Source organism: Protopterus annectens, chromosome 4.part0, assembly GCF_019279795.1.
Source record: "Protopterus annectens isolate FY-2018-M chromosome 4.part0, PAN1.0, whole genome shotgun sequence".
In the NCBI taxonomy this organism is placed as follows: Eukaryota; Metazoa; Chordata; order Ceratodontiformes; family Protopteridae; genus Protopterus; species Protopterus annectens.
In genome coordinates this window covers 605,793,670-605,812,209 of record NC_056733.1, presented here as the reverse complement: position 1 = coordinate 605,812,209, position 18,540 = coordinate 605,793,670, and the positions used below count along the sequence as shown (strand labels likewise).

The 18,540-nt window shown below is 41.9% G+C and overlaps 1 protein-coding gene across 1 annotated transcript in view; it reads left to right on the top strand.

Annotated features, from left to right (window-relative positions):
* DNAH10 (dynein axonemal heavy chain 10) overlaps positions 1–18,540 on the top strand; it is a 5,879,077-nt gene that overhangs the window by 3,787,897 nt on the left and 2,072,640 nt on the right. The window contains exon 50 of the mRNA XM_044069759.1: positions 4,319–4,412. Coding sequence (XP_043925694.1) covers positions 4,319–4,412 — 94 coding nt within the window. The remainder of the gene's footprint in view (positions 1–4,318; positions 4,413–18,540) is intronic.

Below are 18,540 nucleotides of genomic sequence, written 5' to 3'. Positions count from 1 at the left end.
CAAATCTCATTTGCCACCATAATGTTTGGACATAAACTGCGAACTTTTGAGTTTTGAATCTAATTCTCTTTTCATCGAACTCTCGCAAGTCAGTAAATGTAACAACTTTTTTTTTTTTTTTTACCTTTTTGCTGTAGGTATTATTCTTTCCTTCCTTTATCCCTTTTTCATAAATATTAACTCTCATTTTTCTCCTCATACTCTTTGAGTACTATTAATACCATTGCTGGTATTTTCCCCTCTTCCCTTGTACATCATTAGGACTCAATTACCACCATTGGTAATTCTTTTCCATTTCCTTTTTTTATTTGTTAAAAAAATGTTGCTATTCCTTTCTATTGTAGTTTAAATTTGTCTTTCAAAATGTCGGATAAGCCCTCTGGCTTTAAAAAAATGTGTAGAGTGTGGCCGCAAAATACCTAAAGATAGACCATACTGGATAAAGGAGTACCCATTAATGCCATGGTCATGATGATGGCCACAAGAAAAGAACTGGCAGAGCAAAGTTCCTCTGTATATCCCCCTAACAGGGCATCTAGGGTGCTGGACAGATTTGAGAAGCATGTCTATGCTTCAGCGACTTTCACTCTTAGGTTGCTGAATTATTTGGCAGATTTCACAAGGTTTCAGAGACAGTTGATCAAGGAGCTTTTCAAATCTCTCTCTGCCCATATCCTTGAAGGAAAAGAATACTATTCCCTAGCAGTTGGCTACTCTTCAGTCTGTTTCTAATTCGTCCATGAGGCTTATCTCTCACGCTGCTGAAGGTACCTCACAAGTGGCAGGCTCAGGCATTTCCATTAGGATACATGCCTAGATGCCCACATGTGATTTTTTTGGAACCCTTCAATTTTTCTTTCATCAATGCACCCTTTGACAGAACTTCATTGTTTGGCCTCAAAGTGAAAGACACACTGTGTAGGTGTGAACAGGAAGGGAAAAACTTGTCTGCTGTGGGCATATGTTTTTCGACTCCTCAATCGTCCTTTTTTAGAAACCAGTGAGGTGGTAGAAAAATGTGGTTCAAGAAATCCCAGGGTCTCTTTCAAGATCCAGGTGGAGAGAGTTCCTCCAGGGGCAGAGGAGGGTTTTCAAATGGAAGACGCTTTCCCTGCGGCAGAGATGGTCTGCATAATCAAGGTTCAAGATATTCCTTCTCTGACAGATCCTATCAGTGCTCCTGAAAGGACACTTGAGTGTCCATCTCTGGGGAAAAAAAATCACAAAATATTCATGGGTGCAGATGTTAATATCCAGAGGTTATATCATACCATTTTCCCATCCCCTCCATCAGTTTCAAAGAAAATCCTTGATGTTCCTCCCAGTCAGGCACTATAAATAAATAATCTGCTAGAAAAAAAGAGTCATCCAAGTGCTCCCCCAAGACCAGAGAGTGTCCAGAATGTATTCAAGATTCTTTTTAATGCCAAAAAAAACCAGGGAAATGAATCTTGAAGCTCGGCAAACTAAATCAATTGGTTCAACATACAAAGTTCTGGATGGTCACGGTTTAGTCCATTCTGCTATTTCTGCACAAGGACAACTGGATGTGCTTGATAGATCTTTAAGATGCGTACTATTACATCAAAATAAACAGACAATTCAGAAGATATCTATATTTCCGGCTGGGAGCCAGTCATTTCCAATTCAGAACACCATAATTTGGTCTCACCACAGCCACCAGGGTGTTTACCAAGTGCATGGCAATAGTAGCAGCTCACCTGAGACTGCTGGGATTCCCAGTGTTTCCATACTTGGATGACTGGCTCCTCACCACTCTAACTAGACATAAACTAATTCAAGCAAAGGAATACTTACTCAGGCTGTGCTTTCATTTGGGGATATCCATCAGTTACAACAAATTTCAACAAAATCCATCTCAAACTCTGGAAATCATTGGTGCTCATTTCAATACAGTCAGTCAAATAGCTTCTCTCCCTCTGTGCCAGATTCAAACTGTTCAGTTCCAGGAGAGAAAGATTATTCACAATTCTTCTCTTTCAGCCTCTCTGATACTTCAAGCCTTGGGATCCATGTCAGTGGCAGTCACCCTTATACCGCTGGCCAGGTTCCATATGAGAATCCTCCAATGGACACTCGATACTCAATGGTCTATTCTCTGATAATTATTATCCAGCCCAGTCAGGATAACTCATGCTTGAAAGAATTACCTCCTCTGGTGGATCCACTCCAATCAAATAGACAAAGGCCACCTTTTTGTTCTACCTTAGCCTAAGGCCACAGTGATCACGGACCCCTCTTAAGTCGGGTGGGAGGGCACTACTTGGGAAGGACAGTCAATGTCCCAGAAATGAAAGCTGTCCTCCAAGCATTGCAGGCCTTTCAAGACGCTCTCCCAACTGTGACTGTCACAATTCAGAAGGGCAGTATGTCCATGGTCTGGTACAGCGACAGACAAGGGGAGGCTGCGAGAGTATGGCAAAGTGTGATCCCCTCCATTTGCTTTCTAACAACAATGCACATCCCTGGGAAGTCCTTTGTGATTACAGATAAGTTCAGCAGGTCCATACTGATGCCTCACTAATAGTCTGTCAATATCAAAGTGGCAGAGATAATTTTCCATTGATGGGGCCAATCAATCTGCAATCTTTTTGCATCTCCCCTCAACAACAAGTGAAGCAGGTTTTTTGTCCTGATCCCCCAGTGGGAGGAGTCCTAGAGGGATGCTGTACTTCATGCTTGGCCCTCCTTTCTCCTTTATGCTTACCTCCATTACCTTTCATTCCCAAATTTTTCCAGAAAGCATCTCGATTGAAGAGTATAGTTATCCTCATTGCTCCTAACTGACCTCATCAAATCTGATTTCCCTTTCTTTGGCCTCATCTTCTACATCTGCCATGGATTCTGGATCCATCTCCAAACCTCCTGTCACACCCGACAATCATGATTCATCTGGACATTCTTTAGCTACACAAAGATATATTTTATTGAACCACAATTATGACTGTTATTTCCTTGCACGTTTTCCATAACAGTGTTTTTCTGACATGCTAAATCAGTTTTAAATGCCATTGTCTCTTCATCTCTGAACAAATCATTTTCTTGCAGAGCTGAACATGATTTTTATCTTTGCAGATAGTAACAAACCAGAAGGCAGTTTTTTAAAGTTTCATCTATCTTGTAACACAGAAGGAAAGCAGAATTATCTGTATATGTAATGTTTTTCTCATGTACCAACTTGAGGGTATGTTTGCATTTCTTCCATTCACTTTTTGTTGTTTTGGTTAAGAAAGAAAGAAAGAAAGGAAGAAAGAAAAACAGAAAAACAAACAATGGTAAAAGTGCATCACAGTTGTAGAACAACAGGCTTTCAGTAGACATTCTGCAGGAAGTATGGTTGCCCCATCTGCAGGTGGTTTAATGTAAACTGCAGTATGGAAAACTAAACTCCACCAGTCAAACATTTTACACGCTTAAAAGGCAGGCTACAGTCTGTCCAGTAGTTTTTCTGCAGGGCATCTGCTAGGCTGAGTGTAGATGTTTTTCATGTTAACTTGTTACTGCTATGGACAAGTTAGATCTGATGAAGTTCTGACAAGAGAAAAAGCAATCTTCTCTAGTTTTAACTTAATAAACCATAGTTTAAACTAGCAATCCCAGGTAGAATCCTGTCATCTTATTTTTGAAAAGAAAGATACACACACACACACACACACACACACACACACACACACACACACACACACACACACACATGTAAATAAAATATATGTGCAAACTCTTATTTTTATACACTAATGTATATCCTTGTATGATACTAATCTCAGTATAGTGTTTTCTATATTTGTAACAGTATGGCTTTTAAGTGTTGCTGCACACTATTCATCTCCGTTATTTGTCTTGTGTTTGAACTTTACATTTGCCTATCTGGCCTGTATCATGGCTGAATAGTCCTTAGACCAGTTCACGTACATGTTTAACAAATATTAAATAAATGAATTAATAAAATGCCATTTCTCATATGGAGGGGGGGTGCAGGAGGAACATGCTCCCTCCCAGTAAAAATATGTTTGAGATTTCCAACATGTAGATAAAATAAGCAGCGCTTGAGGATAGTGAATATTCTTAACAAGCTGTCTTTCAATGAGTTTGAGGAATTGAGAGAGTTCTGACAGCTGAAACTCTATGTATTAAAACATGACAAGCTTGCCATTGGGAAGATGGATGAGACCCATTTAAAAAGATTACTTTGCCTATGTTTTAATAACATTACAAATGACTGCATCGCCATGCTTTTTGATGCATACAGTGGTGCTATATGGCAGAAATAAAATGCCTTTACATTTTTCCTTCATAGGTTTCTTTCAGTAGGCCAGATGGTGAGAGCGTGGAGAAATGAATGTCTAAGGGTATTTCACGACAGGCTGATAAATGAAGAAGATAAAACACTGGTTAGTAATTTCCTGCTGTTATAGTGTATTTTAAAATATGGTACCTCTCTGATAGTCTTTGCCTTCTGAGAAGTATTAGTAATTACTTTTGAAATAAAACTTTAAAATACTTCTTTGTTTTGTAAACAAAAAAATGAATAACCATTTTACCTTCATTTCATAAACACTGCTGGTTTACCTAAAAGGGCTTTAGCTTTTCTAACAAGACGTACAACTGAGCAAAGATACATCTGGATCAGGCAGAATATCACCTTTCTTTGCAGTGGTGTATCCCAACTCATTGAATCTTACTGATATATGTATATTTGTTCAATTTTAGCACAAAGCATATCAGTGTGAGAACAACAGTGAAATGAGTATAATTTGTTATGACACATAGAGTACTATAACTGCAAATAGTAATGCTTTAGAATGTGGGGTATTATTTGTCATTAGCAGTACCTGATATCAAGCAAGTATGCACATTATACCACCTGCTAGTCATTAAGTCAATGTTGCCCTTCTAAGAGGCATTTTTTGGGAAAAAAAGTTGTGAACTTTTTAAAATTTAAGTAGCAGTACTAAAAGTCATCATTGTTCCTTACCATCAATAGAGGGCAGCTGTCTGTAATGTGAACTGTGAAGATATGTGAAGGCTGCCAGCATAGCCAGATAGAATTTTGTAGATAATTCTGTCATTTGTAAATATTAATAAGCCACAGGCTTGTTCTCTTAAATGGGAAAAAATGGTGTTAAATGTGGAACTGCAAAAATGTAACAACAGTGCACTCTGCTGTAACAAAGCTGATAAGTCAATTCTTTGATCAAATCCCTGAGCTGTTCTCTGAGCTGAGATGTCTAGATAAAGGCATTCTGCCTGTTGTATTGAGGCCAAAGTTAATGGCTAGAATTTGCATGTATAATTTATTTTATTGTTCTGGCTTCCTGATAAGATGCAAGATCAAGGGCTATTAGCCTCTGAGAATCTGTTAGCCTGGGGACCAGAAAGAAATGTTGTCATCTAACATGAATCAGTGGTACTATGTTATCAATTTAAGGACAGAAAGAATGAGAGCATTTGAGCATTTGTCTTGAGAACATCCAACTCACCACTCTGCCTGTGTCTATATGTAAGTAGGATTTTAGAAATGTGTTTTCTCTTAGATATAGCTAGGAAATAGGAAGATTAGACTAGTTTGTTTTTCTGTGATGTCAGAACTTTTCTACTGTATTATTTTAAGTATTTCACTGTGATCTCTGAACTCTTGACTAGTAACTGTGTAGTAAGAAGTATTGTCTTGTGTTTTTATTATGTGTTATTAAATATTTTTAAACCTTTCAACTATGGCTGTTTTCTGTAGAGATAATTTAAGCTCTAAGAGTACATTGCATGTATATAGTGATACTGTACCAAGTCACCCCAAATACGTTTTGACAGTTCAGTCGAACTTACGATTTGGATAATAATATTGCACAGTATAATTGGACACCCTTTCATAAGGGCCTTTGAGTAGCTAATAAATATTAGCTGGGTGGTGGCAGTGATTTCTACCATATAGTCTGGATAAAAGGGGCACAGCTGGAGAACCTGTGCCAGCCTTCCCCAGGAGTGTCTGTGTGGTTGTATAAACTGTTATCTCAAAGTGTGTGTGTGTGTGTGTGTGTGTGTGTGTGTGTGTGTGTGTGTGTGTGTGTGTGTGTGTGTGTGTGTGTGTGTGTGTTTCAGCTGCTTGGACAGGGACACGAAGCACTGGTTGGGCAGAGAGGGTGCTAGAGATTTTAGCTTGCCCACTAGGCTGAGATCTGGACCCTATAGCTGTGCCAGTGGGGAATCTTATTGAGGACCCTCAGAGAAAGGGAGAAACCAGCCCCAGACTGACTCTGATCTCTGTGTGCTCTTAAGTACTTTACTGTGTGTATATGTATTATTCTTTCGCTATATGGACACCCCTCACTGGTGTTAGTGATGAGGATTGAGGCTCCTTGATTGCTGGGCCAATGCATGGACATCACATGAACATATGCACATATTTTTGAAGAAGACTTAAGAACAATTATGTATCTGAGTGGTCCAGTTAATATATTGCAGCTGGATAATCCTGTCATATTCCTGAGTTTCCCCTAAACTTTTTAGATCTCTTCATTTTCTTCAGTTTTAGCATTGCTTTTGACAGTTAATTCCACTGATCCACTACTCTTCCACAGATTTTCATCAAGTCGGACTCAAACATAGTTTGTTCATTATGAAGTTGTGATCTGTTTGCTCAGGCCTCTTCTCTCTTTCTCTCTCATGTCCTTCCTCTGATTATCATATTCTGTTCCTGCTGTTTCTTGCATCTAGATACTCATATCACATATTCCATTTCCCTGTCTTCTTTCTCTTTCCATTGTGCACATCCCTAGCCTACTGAGCATCTGCTTGAAGTCCAACTCTTCCATCCACTTAATTGTTCTTGCTGATGTTCTTTGCACCTTCTTCACCAATACTTTCTTTTTCCCTGAATGGTGTCCAGAACTGTACCCATTGGTCTCTTCAGAATCCTACTTGTGGAAAGGTAACTTCCTTATCATTATGTTACATTTACTTGATGTGAGAATGAGACAATAAGCCTATTTGTTTTTTGTTCAGCTGTTTATGTGCAGTCAACATTTTGCCTCACCTCCTTTCCTGTCTTCTCACATACCTATTAAACTCCTGTCCTATGCCCTCTTGAATGCATCTAGGGATTCCCTGATGTCCATCCTATGATCAGTATTGCAATATCACTAATAAGTGAATATACCACCTGGGATAGCTGTTTGTCTGAATGGGATACCAAAGCCTACCTCTCTCCATATGTAAGATTTCAGACTAAAGTGTGCTAAGGCTATGTGATAAATAAGGGATGTACAGGTGAGAAGTGCCTCAGAGCTTTCTCCCTGCTTGTCCAAACATTGAACCTGCATTTCTCTATTGGTCTGTCAAATGTTACCGATTCCATTTGCCTAGGTTAAACAAGTATCCACATTGGAGAAGTTAACTCTTTTACACAATTTCTGACTAAAATTCATCTTTTTTTTTTTTCATGTTAAATGAAGAGAGGAAAAATGTGATTGTGGGAGGTAAATTCCTTACCAGAACAACCATATTAAATGCTTATTTTTGCCTAGAAGGTAATCACTGTTATAGAAGCTGTACTATTTACCAGTCCTTTGTTCTAAAGCCTCTTAAGAGCCATTTGTCCTTTTTCAAGATTTATCTTGAAAATCTGATAAAAGGAGTTCAGACATGTTAAAATGTAATCCAGCACTTCCTGCTCAGACATCCCACATCAGCTGAAAAAGAAGCTTAAGAAAACTAAATCTGATGCTTTGGCTGTTTTGTCACACCTGGACTTCTGCACTGTGTCTTTTGAAGAGTACTTGGCCCATCTGGATGCATAGGAGGTTCCTGTGTCACAACTCCATTGGAGGCCAACAAGGCACTTCCCCTTAGCACTTCCACTCCGACTGATCAAATGTCTGCTTCTGCTGTGAAGGGGGAAACCAAAGCTTATTTCAGATGGAAACAACTGCATTCCTCTGATTCTGGGCAAAGAGGAAATACCAGGTTCTCTTATTAAGGTATATCTGGAGTCTGTGCCTTCTTGTTTTGTACAAACTCCTCTTCTTTCCAATAAAAAGTGGAATATTAAGCATACCTGTCCTGCCACCCCCCCTTTTAGTCAGGGATCCTCAGGAGTGGTATGATTTTTCTTAGGGGCTGTTTAATGCTTTAGTTTCTGTCAAGCCCCCTTAGTTCTCTTTTTATGCCCCTCATTTTCTCTTCATCTCATCTCATCTGAAGAGACATGGGAATTTAATTAATAAGATTATGCCTCTGGTATGGAAGACAGCTGTAGTTACTCCTATTACAAAATTACCCTTGCTTCGTAATACTATCGCAATACTTCCCACTTTGGGTAAAATATTAGAAAAAATATCTACAACCAAATTACTGCTTATTTACATCAATGCCATCTTCTGTCCATGAAGCAACATGGATTCTGGACTGGATGCAGTACCATAACAGCTCTGTACTCACTCCCTCACAGATGCTATCCTATCCAGTAAGGACAAAGGCATCCTGACAGGAGGGTCTTCATTGATGTCATAAAAACCTTTTATGTAATTAATCATAACTTGCTTTTTGACTAACTGAAATGGGCATTAGTGGAAATGCAAAACCTTGGTTTGTATATTTCCTCACCAATAGATCATTCAAGGTAAAAGTGGGCACCACCACCTCTGAAACAGCTCTTCTTTTGATAGGACCCCCCCCACCCAGGATTCCACTTTAGCCCCTTTACTATTTCCCATTTTTGTCAACATACTCCCATCTGATCACCCTTTGTTGCCTCTAGTAATTTATGCAGATGGCATGGTCATCTACAGATGAAACACATTCCACTCTGTTTTACAAACTCAGCTCTAAGATGACACCCAAATCCTCAACCACTGGTTAATAGTTCAGAAACTTGTACTTACTCCCTCTAAAACAAAAGCAGTGCTATTTGGAACTAACCAAAATATAGGCAAAACACCCAGCTTCTTTAATATTAAAGATGTTAACAGTACCACCAACACACTACTGTTCTGGGCAAACAAGCTAGTACTTGTTCTGTTCAAGCCAGCCAAAGCTGTCATAGGAAAAGGAATACTCTTATCTCAACTCAAATATGGACTAGCTGTGATAGCTACAGCGTTAAAGAAAAATGTCACAACCTTGCAAACTATCTCACATAAAATCTGCTGACTCATTATTAACTCCCTCATTAATGAACACCACTGCTTAACTCTTGCCAAAGCTAAATAGCTCCCAGTACATTTGAGAGCCAATGTCCTTCTAGGATCACTAATTCACAAAGCACTTTCTTTTGAGACATCTTCCCCTCTCATACATAAACTCTTCACAAACCCTCACACATTTAATCTCAGAGGTATCTGTCAGTCTCATCCCTCCCTACTAACTCCAAAAACTAAATTTCATTGCACTGACCATGCTTTCCTCCATCTTGGCACCTAAACTATGGGACTCTATTACTCTCTCAATCAGAGATGTCCAAAAGTACCTGGACTTCAGACAACAGCTCAAGCATTATCTCTTCACCCAAAGGAAGTGCAGCTGCACTCACACAGGTTCTCCTTTATCCCTTTTTCATCCTTCCTTATCTCATCTTGTTATCCCCTCACTTAGTGTCTCTCAGTCTTCCAACCTCCTCCTTCCCTTCGCAACTCTCACACTTCCTCTCCTTTCTATTCTTCTTCCCACTGCATGCCTCTCTGTCTCTATATCACTATTTCTTTGTCTTCTCTCTATGGTATCCTTTCCTGCAACTGTTCACACTCACCTTGTCTAATGTCCTCAGACCTCTCTATAACGATTTGCTGCTATCCTGTAACATAAGTCATCAAAATCATTATGGCTATATATTATCCAGAAAACTCTAAGCATAATCCCATTTTTCTTCCATGTATTGACAGAATAAACTGTTTATTGAACTAAATAGTCTAGCATATATTTGCATTTGTAAGTATGTATATGTTTTTTAGCACATCCTTGTACCTGTAAATATGATTTGTTCATCTCTTACGTAATCCTATTCTCCCAGGCTGTGCCTGCAAATGGTCCAGTGAGATCAATGCACTGCCTTGGTAAAGAATTATAAATAAATAATTTCAGATGAAGAAGATTCAGATTTTGAGGGGGATTCCTTGTCTTATTCTTCTCAGATTCACTCACCTGTTTGAAATGAGACTGAAGAGGAGGACATTATATGGCCATATTCCCTTGGGAACACTGTTAAATATGGTGCAGCACTTTCATAGAGAAGGCAACAAGTGTCAGACATGCAAAAAATGTATTCCAATCTTATGTTATATGGAAGTCCCAAAACCATCTGCTATCCATCCTGTTCTTATTTTTTTAAACACCTACATTAAATTATCACTTAAGACATAGGCAAACGTGCATTAATAGAAAAGAAAACAAACTATATTGTTTTCCATGTACATACATTATACATCATGTGTTTTCTTTCTTTATAATCATCATCAGTCCAACATTACATAAACTGCTCAGTTCTTGCCTTCCTTTAAACACCACTCCTTCTCTTCCTGACCATTATTCTGCATGTATTGTTCCTGCAGTTTCCATTTATTTATATGTAGTTTGCTACTTCCCTTTTCTAAAGATCCCTTTGTTCAGAACTTCAAATACAGCTAGTTTATGTTTTGATTTCAGTTTTCTAATAACTGATTTTTGGTAGCCAACAGTATTAAATGTAACAAGGCCTTATATGTCTAGGCATTTCAGATTCTGTGTCCTAGCTCAAAAGAATCATTTCCTTAGTTACAGCCATTTACTTACCCAATATTTCTGATGGAGTACCCTGTAGGGAATTTATAAAATTTGTCAACTCTTTACACTGCTAAACATATGTCCCCAGTTTCTGCTTTCTACCCCATGACATTTCCATCATTTGCAGTCTACCTAAGGAAAAATCATTTGAAGCCTGCTTGGGATATTAAAATAGCTATGCAAACACTTCCAAGCAAAACCCCAAAACCTTCTGGATTTTGTTGCATACTTGGGAGCCATATATATGTCCTCCATTGCTACCGTGTGAACTGCTTTTCCAGTTTCCCTTTCCAATCTTTTCTAACCACCTCTCATTGATTATTATAGTTAATGTGCAATATTTTATATGCCCTACTAAGTATCCATTTTAAACAGCAGCTTCTGTTGTAGAGTCAACTAAAAACTGTATCAGAGCAGGCCTTTCCCTTAGGATTCCCCTATCCCTTTCTGTTTGCCTATACTCTGATATCAGTCCCTGGTTAGGGGAGCCAGTCTCTAGCCTGCAGTCCAAACATTTTGTTGGCCTCATCCTACTGTATTACCTTTACCTCTCTAGTTACTTGCTCCCATACCTTGGTTCCTTTGCCAGGTTTCTCAATAAATTTCCAGTCCCCCCTGCCTATTTTTTGTACCCGTGCTTGCTGTAATCCCTAGGAGCAAAATTTCCTTTCTCTATTCTCATTCTGGCTTAACTATTAGAATACTTTCTGTTACTTTAGGAATTTAATATTCTATATGGCTGTTATTACTTCTCTTAAAGATCTGCATCCAAAATCCATCTCTCTCATTTCCTGAATTCCCTTCCCCTGCTTCAAAATCATCCATTTCTACTCTGAATTAGTCTTCTGATTGTGTTATACATATGACCCTTAACGTCTAACTATAAAATATTCCTTCAAATCAGGTAATCTTAAACCACCTTGTTCTATTGGAAGGATCAGCCTATCCCATTTAATTCTTGCCCTCTTCCCCTCTCTGATAAATTCCTTCAACTCTATTTATTGTCCACAGCTTCTCCTCTGGTTGGTAAAAAAATATGCCTGATCTGTATATAAAATTCAAGGGAACAAAACTAATGTTAAGTTGTCAATCTCGCCTTCATTCTTGCTGGATGGGTTCGGAGCCGATCCTCGGCTCCGACTCAGCCACTCTAAAAGCTCGAGAGCTAGTTCCACCGGCTCGAGACTCCCCTATATCCCACAATGCTAGGCGGTAACTCCTCAGATCTCGTTTGCCGCTACAGCGATCGAGGTGCATTCCTACCGGCTCAGGTTAGTTTTTGGTAAAGAAACTAGTTTTTCTTAGCCTTTTTCCCCTTATTTTAAGTTAGTTTTTCTAAATAATTATTGTGAAGTAGTCCATCCCATTCCCTGTTAATTTTCCCCCCTTTTTCCAAAAAACTATAGAAATTTTCCCTCAGGCCCTAGGCCCAGTCCCTCCCTTCCTAGTAGTGAGTGACTGTATTTTGTAGGGATTTTATTTCTAATTACCTTTAACTTAATTTAAATTAGTTTAATTTAATTTTAAGTGTAATCGGTGTGTGTGTGTGTGTATGTTTGTGTGGTTACACTTTCCCCTTAGATATGTCTAAGGAATCAAAGGTCTCAGGCTTTAAGAAGTGTGACTTGTGCTGTCAGAAGATGTCTCTGACAGACGGTCACACTTCTTGTGTGTACTGCCTGGGACCTTTGCACCTGCAGGACTCATGTGCTGTTTGCCATGGCTTCAGCCCTAAAGTCCTGCAGGAGCGAAAAAATAAACTCATTTTAAGGGGTTTATTAAAGCCTGAGGGTCCCTCGACTCAATCATCGGGGAAACAGTCTAAGCCTTCCAGACCTTCGTCTCCAGCCTCTGAGTCGTCTTCTGGAGGTCCTAAGGCTATTTGAACATCGGCTCCGGCCGGAGCCGATGAATCTCGAATAAAAGCCCCTACGGTGTCCTCGGCTCCGGCCGGAGCCGAGGAAGACATAACTAAGTCGGCTCCGATCAAGTTGTCGGAACCGACATCTAGAAAAAGGTCCCGATCTCCATCTATCGGCTCCGTTCATTCGGCTCCAGCATCACCTTTGCTGTCTGAACGGAGTCATAGATCCCACTCTTCTAGGTCTTCCAGGTTATCGGACCATGACCTTCAGAGAGTAGTGAGTCGACTTCTTAAGTCAGAGGCACTAGCCCAGATGCTTCAAAGTCCGACTCAACAGTCGAGAACGATTCCCATCACTCAAAATGTTCCTCCTCTGACTCTTTTGAGTTCGGAGCCGGGGCGGCTCGGACCCGAGACTGTGGTGGCGTCGGAACCAATACCTTTGTCTTCGGTTCTGTCGTCTGCTTCGATATCTTCCTTGGAAGAATCTTGGCGCCGGACTTCCCTCGTCGGCTCCGAGGGGGCAAGTGGCATCGGACCCTTGTCCGACCCCGCTCTCCCTCTCGGTGCTTCGGCGCTGGTGAGTTCGGCTCCGACATCGGCCTCGGAGCCATCACTGTCGGTGCCGGGGGAGGTTTTCAGTTTTTCGGAATGGAGACCTCCGGCTCTGCCTGACAGGGGTGCCTTCGAGGTCATGAGGAGCGTGTTAGAACCAGGTTCAACTCCACAGTCGACTCCTTCTGCCCTTCCCCCCATGGTGCCTCTGGTGATTTCTACTCACTATCTCATCCCCGACCGTAGAGAGCCAGCTCCTCGAGTTTCCCCAGTGGGGATCTCCTCCTCTTCCGATGCCTCTCCTGATCCTGTAGGAGACCCCCCTAGGAAGAGGCAGTGCAAGAGGAAACACATTGACTCCCCTGAGTCTGTCACCTCTGACACTGATTTAGAGGATTCTGAAGGTTCCCCTCATTCCCCCTCTGAAGATGTCTCCTTTGCAGACATCCTTGAAATCTTAAAACAGAGGGGGAATTGGCCAGCCCTCAACCCTTCAGAGGATGAATCAGTGTATTTTGAGGCATTTGGCTCTTGCGCTTCCACCTCCTGGGTGTCCCCTCCCTTTGACCCCCTTATGCAAGTGGTGGCAAAGAAGGCTTGGGCGGCTCCTGATTCAGTGGAACCCAACCCCAGGAGACCATCAAAATTCATTACGGCCCCAAGGACAAAGAATTTTTGACCAAAGGTGTCTCTGTTGATGCTATGGTGGTGGCTGCAGCCACCAAGAAGGAGTTAGCTGATCCTTCGGTGCCTGTTCATCCTCCTAACAAAGAGTCTAGGTTGATGGACAGGTACGGGAAGTGGATGTTCTCATCAGCAACCTTTACTATGAGATCGCTGAATTACCTGTGTCATTTCACTCGTCTTCAGAGGGATTTGCTCAAGGAAGCGAGTGAAATGTTGAAGGACCCAACAGCTGTGGGTTTTCAGGATAGGATGAACTCTCAGCTGGCAACCCTTAATTCTATAACTAACTCCTCCATGCGCCTCCTTTCTTATGCGGCGGATGGAGCAAGTAGAGCGGCAGGTACAGGTGTTGCCTTGCGTAGGCACACCTGGATGCGGCTATGTAACTTTGCGGACCCTTTCAAGGCATCCTTCACTAATTCCCCCTTTGATGGATCATCCTTCTTTGGTCCTCAAGTGAAGGAAACCCTGACTAGGTGCGAGACTGATGGCAAAACTCTCTCTGCCATCGGAGTCCGTTTTTCTACTCCTTCTAGACCTTACCCCAAAGGCCAGAAGGATGGAAAGATGTGGTTCCGCAAACAATCTCAAGGAGATTTGCCTGACGCACAGAGTCGATTCCCCTCTAGAGGCAGAGGGGGGAACAATAATGGTAGATGCCGTCCTAGAGGCAGAGGGGGCCCACAGAATCAGGGCAGTCGAGAATCCTTTTCCGACAAGCCCTTTCAGCATCCCTGAGGTGTTGCCCGACTGTCCACCTTCGGAGGCAGTCGGGGGAAGGTTGTCGCTGTACCCAGAAGCCTGGCTATCCCTAACTCAAGACAAGTGGGTACAGTCTATCATTTCTGAAGGCTACAGAATCCCTTTCCTTCTCATTCCGAAGCAATCCAAAAAATCCCTTCCAGACGTTCCACCCAGTCAAAGGGAGCAAGCAGCTTTAGAAATTTCAAAGCTGCTTGCAAAAAGAGCCATTCAACCAGTTCCAGCAGACCAAACAGGATCCGGAATCTACTCCAAATTCTTTTTGGTTCCAAAGAAAACAGGGGACTGGAGACCCATTCTGGATCTCAGCAACTTGAACAACTTTGTCAAGAAAACAAAGTTCCGGATGGTCATGCTGCAGTCCATTCCACCCCTTTTGGGGCGGGACAACTGGATGTGCTCGACAGATCTCCAGGACGCGTACTATCACATCAGAATGAGTCAACGCTCCAGGAGGTTTCTCCACTTCAGGCTGGGAACCAGCCATTTTCAATTCAGAGCCCTGCCCTTTGATCTCACTACAGCCCCCCGAGTGTTTACCAAATGCATGGCAGTGGTAGCCTCTCATCTGAGACGACAAGGATTCCAGGTGTTTCCTTATTTAGATGACTGGCTCCTTACAGCCCCCACCAAGCATCTTTTACTTCTCACCAGAGACTATACCTTTCATGCATGTCGGGCACTAGGCATCTCAATAAACTACGAAAAGTCTGTCTTGTCACCTTGTCGTGTTATTGCCTTCATAGGCGCAAATCTAGACACAGTCAATATGTCAGCCAGACTCACAGAGCACAGAATAGCAGACATACACAGACAGGTCTCTCTTGTCTTGCAGAGCAACAAAGTCAAAGCCAGACTGATCCTGAAAGTCTTAGGGATTATGGTGGCGGCCATCCCCCTTCTACCATTAGCTCGCTTCCATATGAGAATTTTACAATGGATGCTTTTCATACAATGGTCTTACCAAAGACTTCCAATGTCCCATCCTATTCGGATAACTCAATCATGCAAGAATCATCTCTCTTGGTGGATCACATCTCCCCAGCTCCTCCTAGGGAGACGTTTTCGTCCCTCCCCCTCCGGTTGCTACAGTGACAACAGACATCTCCCTGATCGGGTGGGGGGGCATTACCAGGGCAGGACAGTCCAGGGCATGTGGCAACCATTTGTGTGCCACTTGCACATAAACGTTCTAGAGATGAGAGCAGTGCTTCTAGCGTTGCAAGCTTTACAAGACTCTCTTCCCAAGGGAACTATAGCAATTCAGACAGACAACATGTCCGTCGTGTGGTACATCAACAAACAAGGCGGAACCAGATCTTACCCCCTATGTCGAGAGGCACTCAGACTGTGGCAATGGGCGATTTCTTCTCAGCGGTTTCTGTTAGCAACGCACATCCCTGGGAAGTCCAATGTGATTGCAGACAAATTGAGCAGAGCTATTCTCATGCCTCACGAGTGGTCTCTGAAGAATTCAGTGTTGGAGAAAGTCTTCCGAAAGTGGGGCCGGCCTTGCTGCTACCTTTTCGCTACTCCCCAAAACAGCAAGTGCGACGACTTTTTCACCCTCTTTCCCCAACCAGGCCACCCCAGCAGAGATGCTCTAGTGCACATTTGGCCCCGGGGACTTCTGTATGCTTTTCCTCCCTTCCCACTGATATCTCAGCTGATACAGAAGGCCATCGCTCAGGAAGCTTCCATGATCCTCATTGCCCCTTACTGGCCTCGACAGGTTTGGTTCCCATTTCTCCACCGTTATCTGCTGGAGCAACCTTGGCATCTGGACCCAGTTCCAGACCTCTTGATCCATCAGTCGGGTCAGTTGCATCACTCCCTTCCCTCTCTGAACCTCACAGCGTGGTTCCTCCAATTCCAACTTTAGTCAGGCTTCCTATGATATCTCACTCAGTTAGGGATATCTTGATAGCCTCTCATAAATCTTCCACTCAGAAGATTTATCATAACAAGTGGAAACGTTTTTCCTATTGGGCGCAGTCAAAGAATACAGATCCTTTCACTGCTTCCATTCAATCAGTTCTAGACTTTCTAGCCAAACTTTTCCACTCAGGTTCGTCCCCATCTACCGTTAGAGTTCAATTGGCAGCAATATCGAACTTTCATGTTGGAGTCTCAGAGTCCTCCATTATGTCTCACAAACTCTGCAAAGCCTTCTTAAAGGGAGTTTTTCTCCTCAAACCACCCATCAGAGATCCTCCTCCCCAGTGGGATCTCATCTTGGTTCTGATGTCCTTAATTCTTTCCCCCTTTGAACCTGCGGCTTCATGTTCAATAAAGTTACTTTCTTGGAAAACCCTCTTTTTAGTAGCTATCACTTCAGCTAGAAGAGTCTCTGAACTCCATGCTCTGTGTTGTCGACCCCCTTATCTTGTATTTCATAAGGATAGGGTGTCCTTACATACTAACCCGTCCTTTTTGCCTAAGGTAGCTTCACTGGCAAATTTGAATCAAACTATTGAGCTTCCTGTTTTCTTCCCAAATTATTCTAATAGGTCAGAACAAAAGTTACACTGTTTAGATGTTCATCGCCAACTTAGGTACTATTTAGACAGGACCAAACAATTCAGAAAATCTGACCAACTGTTTGTTTCTTACGCAGAAGGTAGAATGGGCCTTCCAGTTTCTAAAGTGTCTCTCTCTAGATGGCTTACTTCGTTGATTACCCTAGTGTATGAGATAAGACATCAACAGTTGCCATCCAAACCCAGGGCTCATTCAACTAGAGCTTTAGCCACTTCTATAGCTTTCCAAGACAGGCTGCCTATTGATTCGATTTGTTCTGCAGCTACTTGGGCTTCTCCCCATACCTTCATTTCTCATTATAAGTTGGACTTGGCCTCTAGAGACCGAGCCAACTTTGGTTCCACTGTACTCAAGAGTCTGTTCCGATAGGCCACCCGGGACAAGGTGCTAGGGACGCGGTCCCATCCAGCAAGAATGAAGGCGAGATTGAGAACTTAACGTTTAGAAGTTATGTACCTACCATAACGTTCCATGTTAGTTGTCTTCTTCTTGCCTTCTTTCTTGCATCCCACCCTCCTTCCCCCTAGCCAGGACAGACCGAGAGGAATTTTTCTTTGTTCCTTATGGAATTTTCTTGCTGGCCTTAGCTTTCAAATGAGATCTGAGGAGTTACCGCCTAGCATTGTGGGATATAGGGGAGCCTCGAGCCAGTGGAACTAGCTCTCGAGCTTTTAGAGTGGCCGAGTCGGAGCCGAGGATCGGCTCCGAACCCATCCAGCAAGAAAGAAGGCGAGAAGAAGACAACTAACATGGAACGTTATGGTAGGTACATAACTTCTAATTTTCATTGCTTATGCCTCACTATCCATATCCATATATCTTACTGTCTGTATCCGTATCCTTAGCTGCTATAATAATCCATAGTATACTCCTAAATACTTATCGTGTCCCCATTAACATAGGTATTGCTGAACCAATTTGTATGTGGGTACTTATTTATGGCTATAACATTTATTTTATCTTTGTTGATTTTATGTTGTGAAAAGACATGAAACTGTCTCAAAATGTTCCCAACACTGAGCTGCCCTTTTCTGGATTCATCAGGTACAAAATATTATAATCTGCAAATAAAGCTAGCTTTTTGAATTACCATACCAATTATATCTTTCATCTGAGTACCTTATTTTCCTTGAAAATGGCTCTAAATATAAAGCAAACAGTAAAGGGGAAAGAGGACACCCTTGCCTGGCTCCTCTGTTTATTTATTTATTTATTTTTATTTATTTATTGCCGTTGGTTTACCAGGATAGTCCATTGGGCCATAAAGAACCCGTTTTCAATGGAGTCCTGGGGAGAAAAGCTCCAACAGAAGGTATTTTCAACATTTAACAGTAACAATCTTAGTACAGAGAGTTATTAAT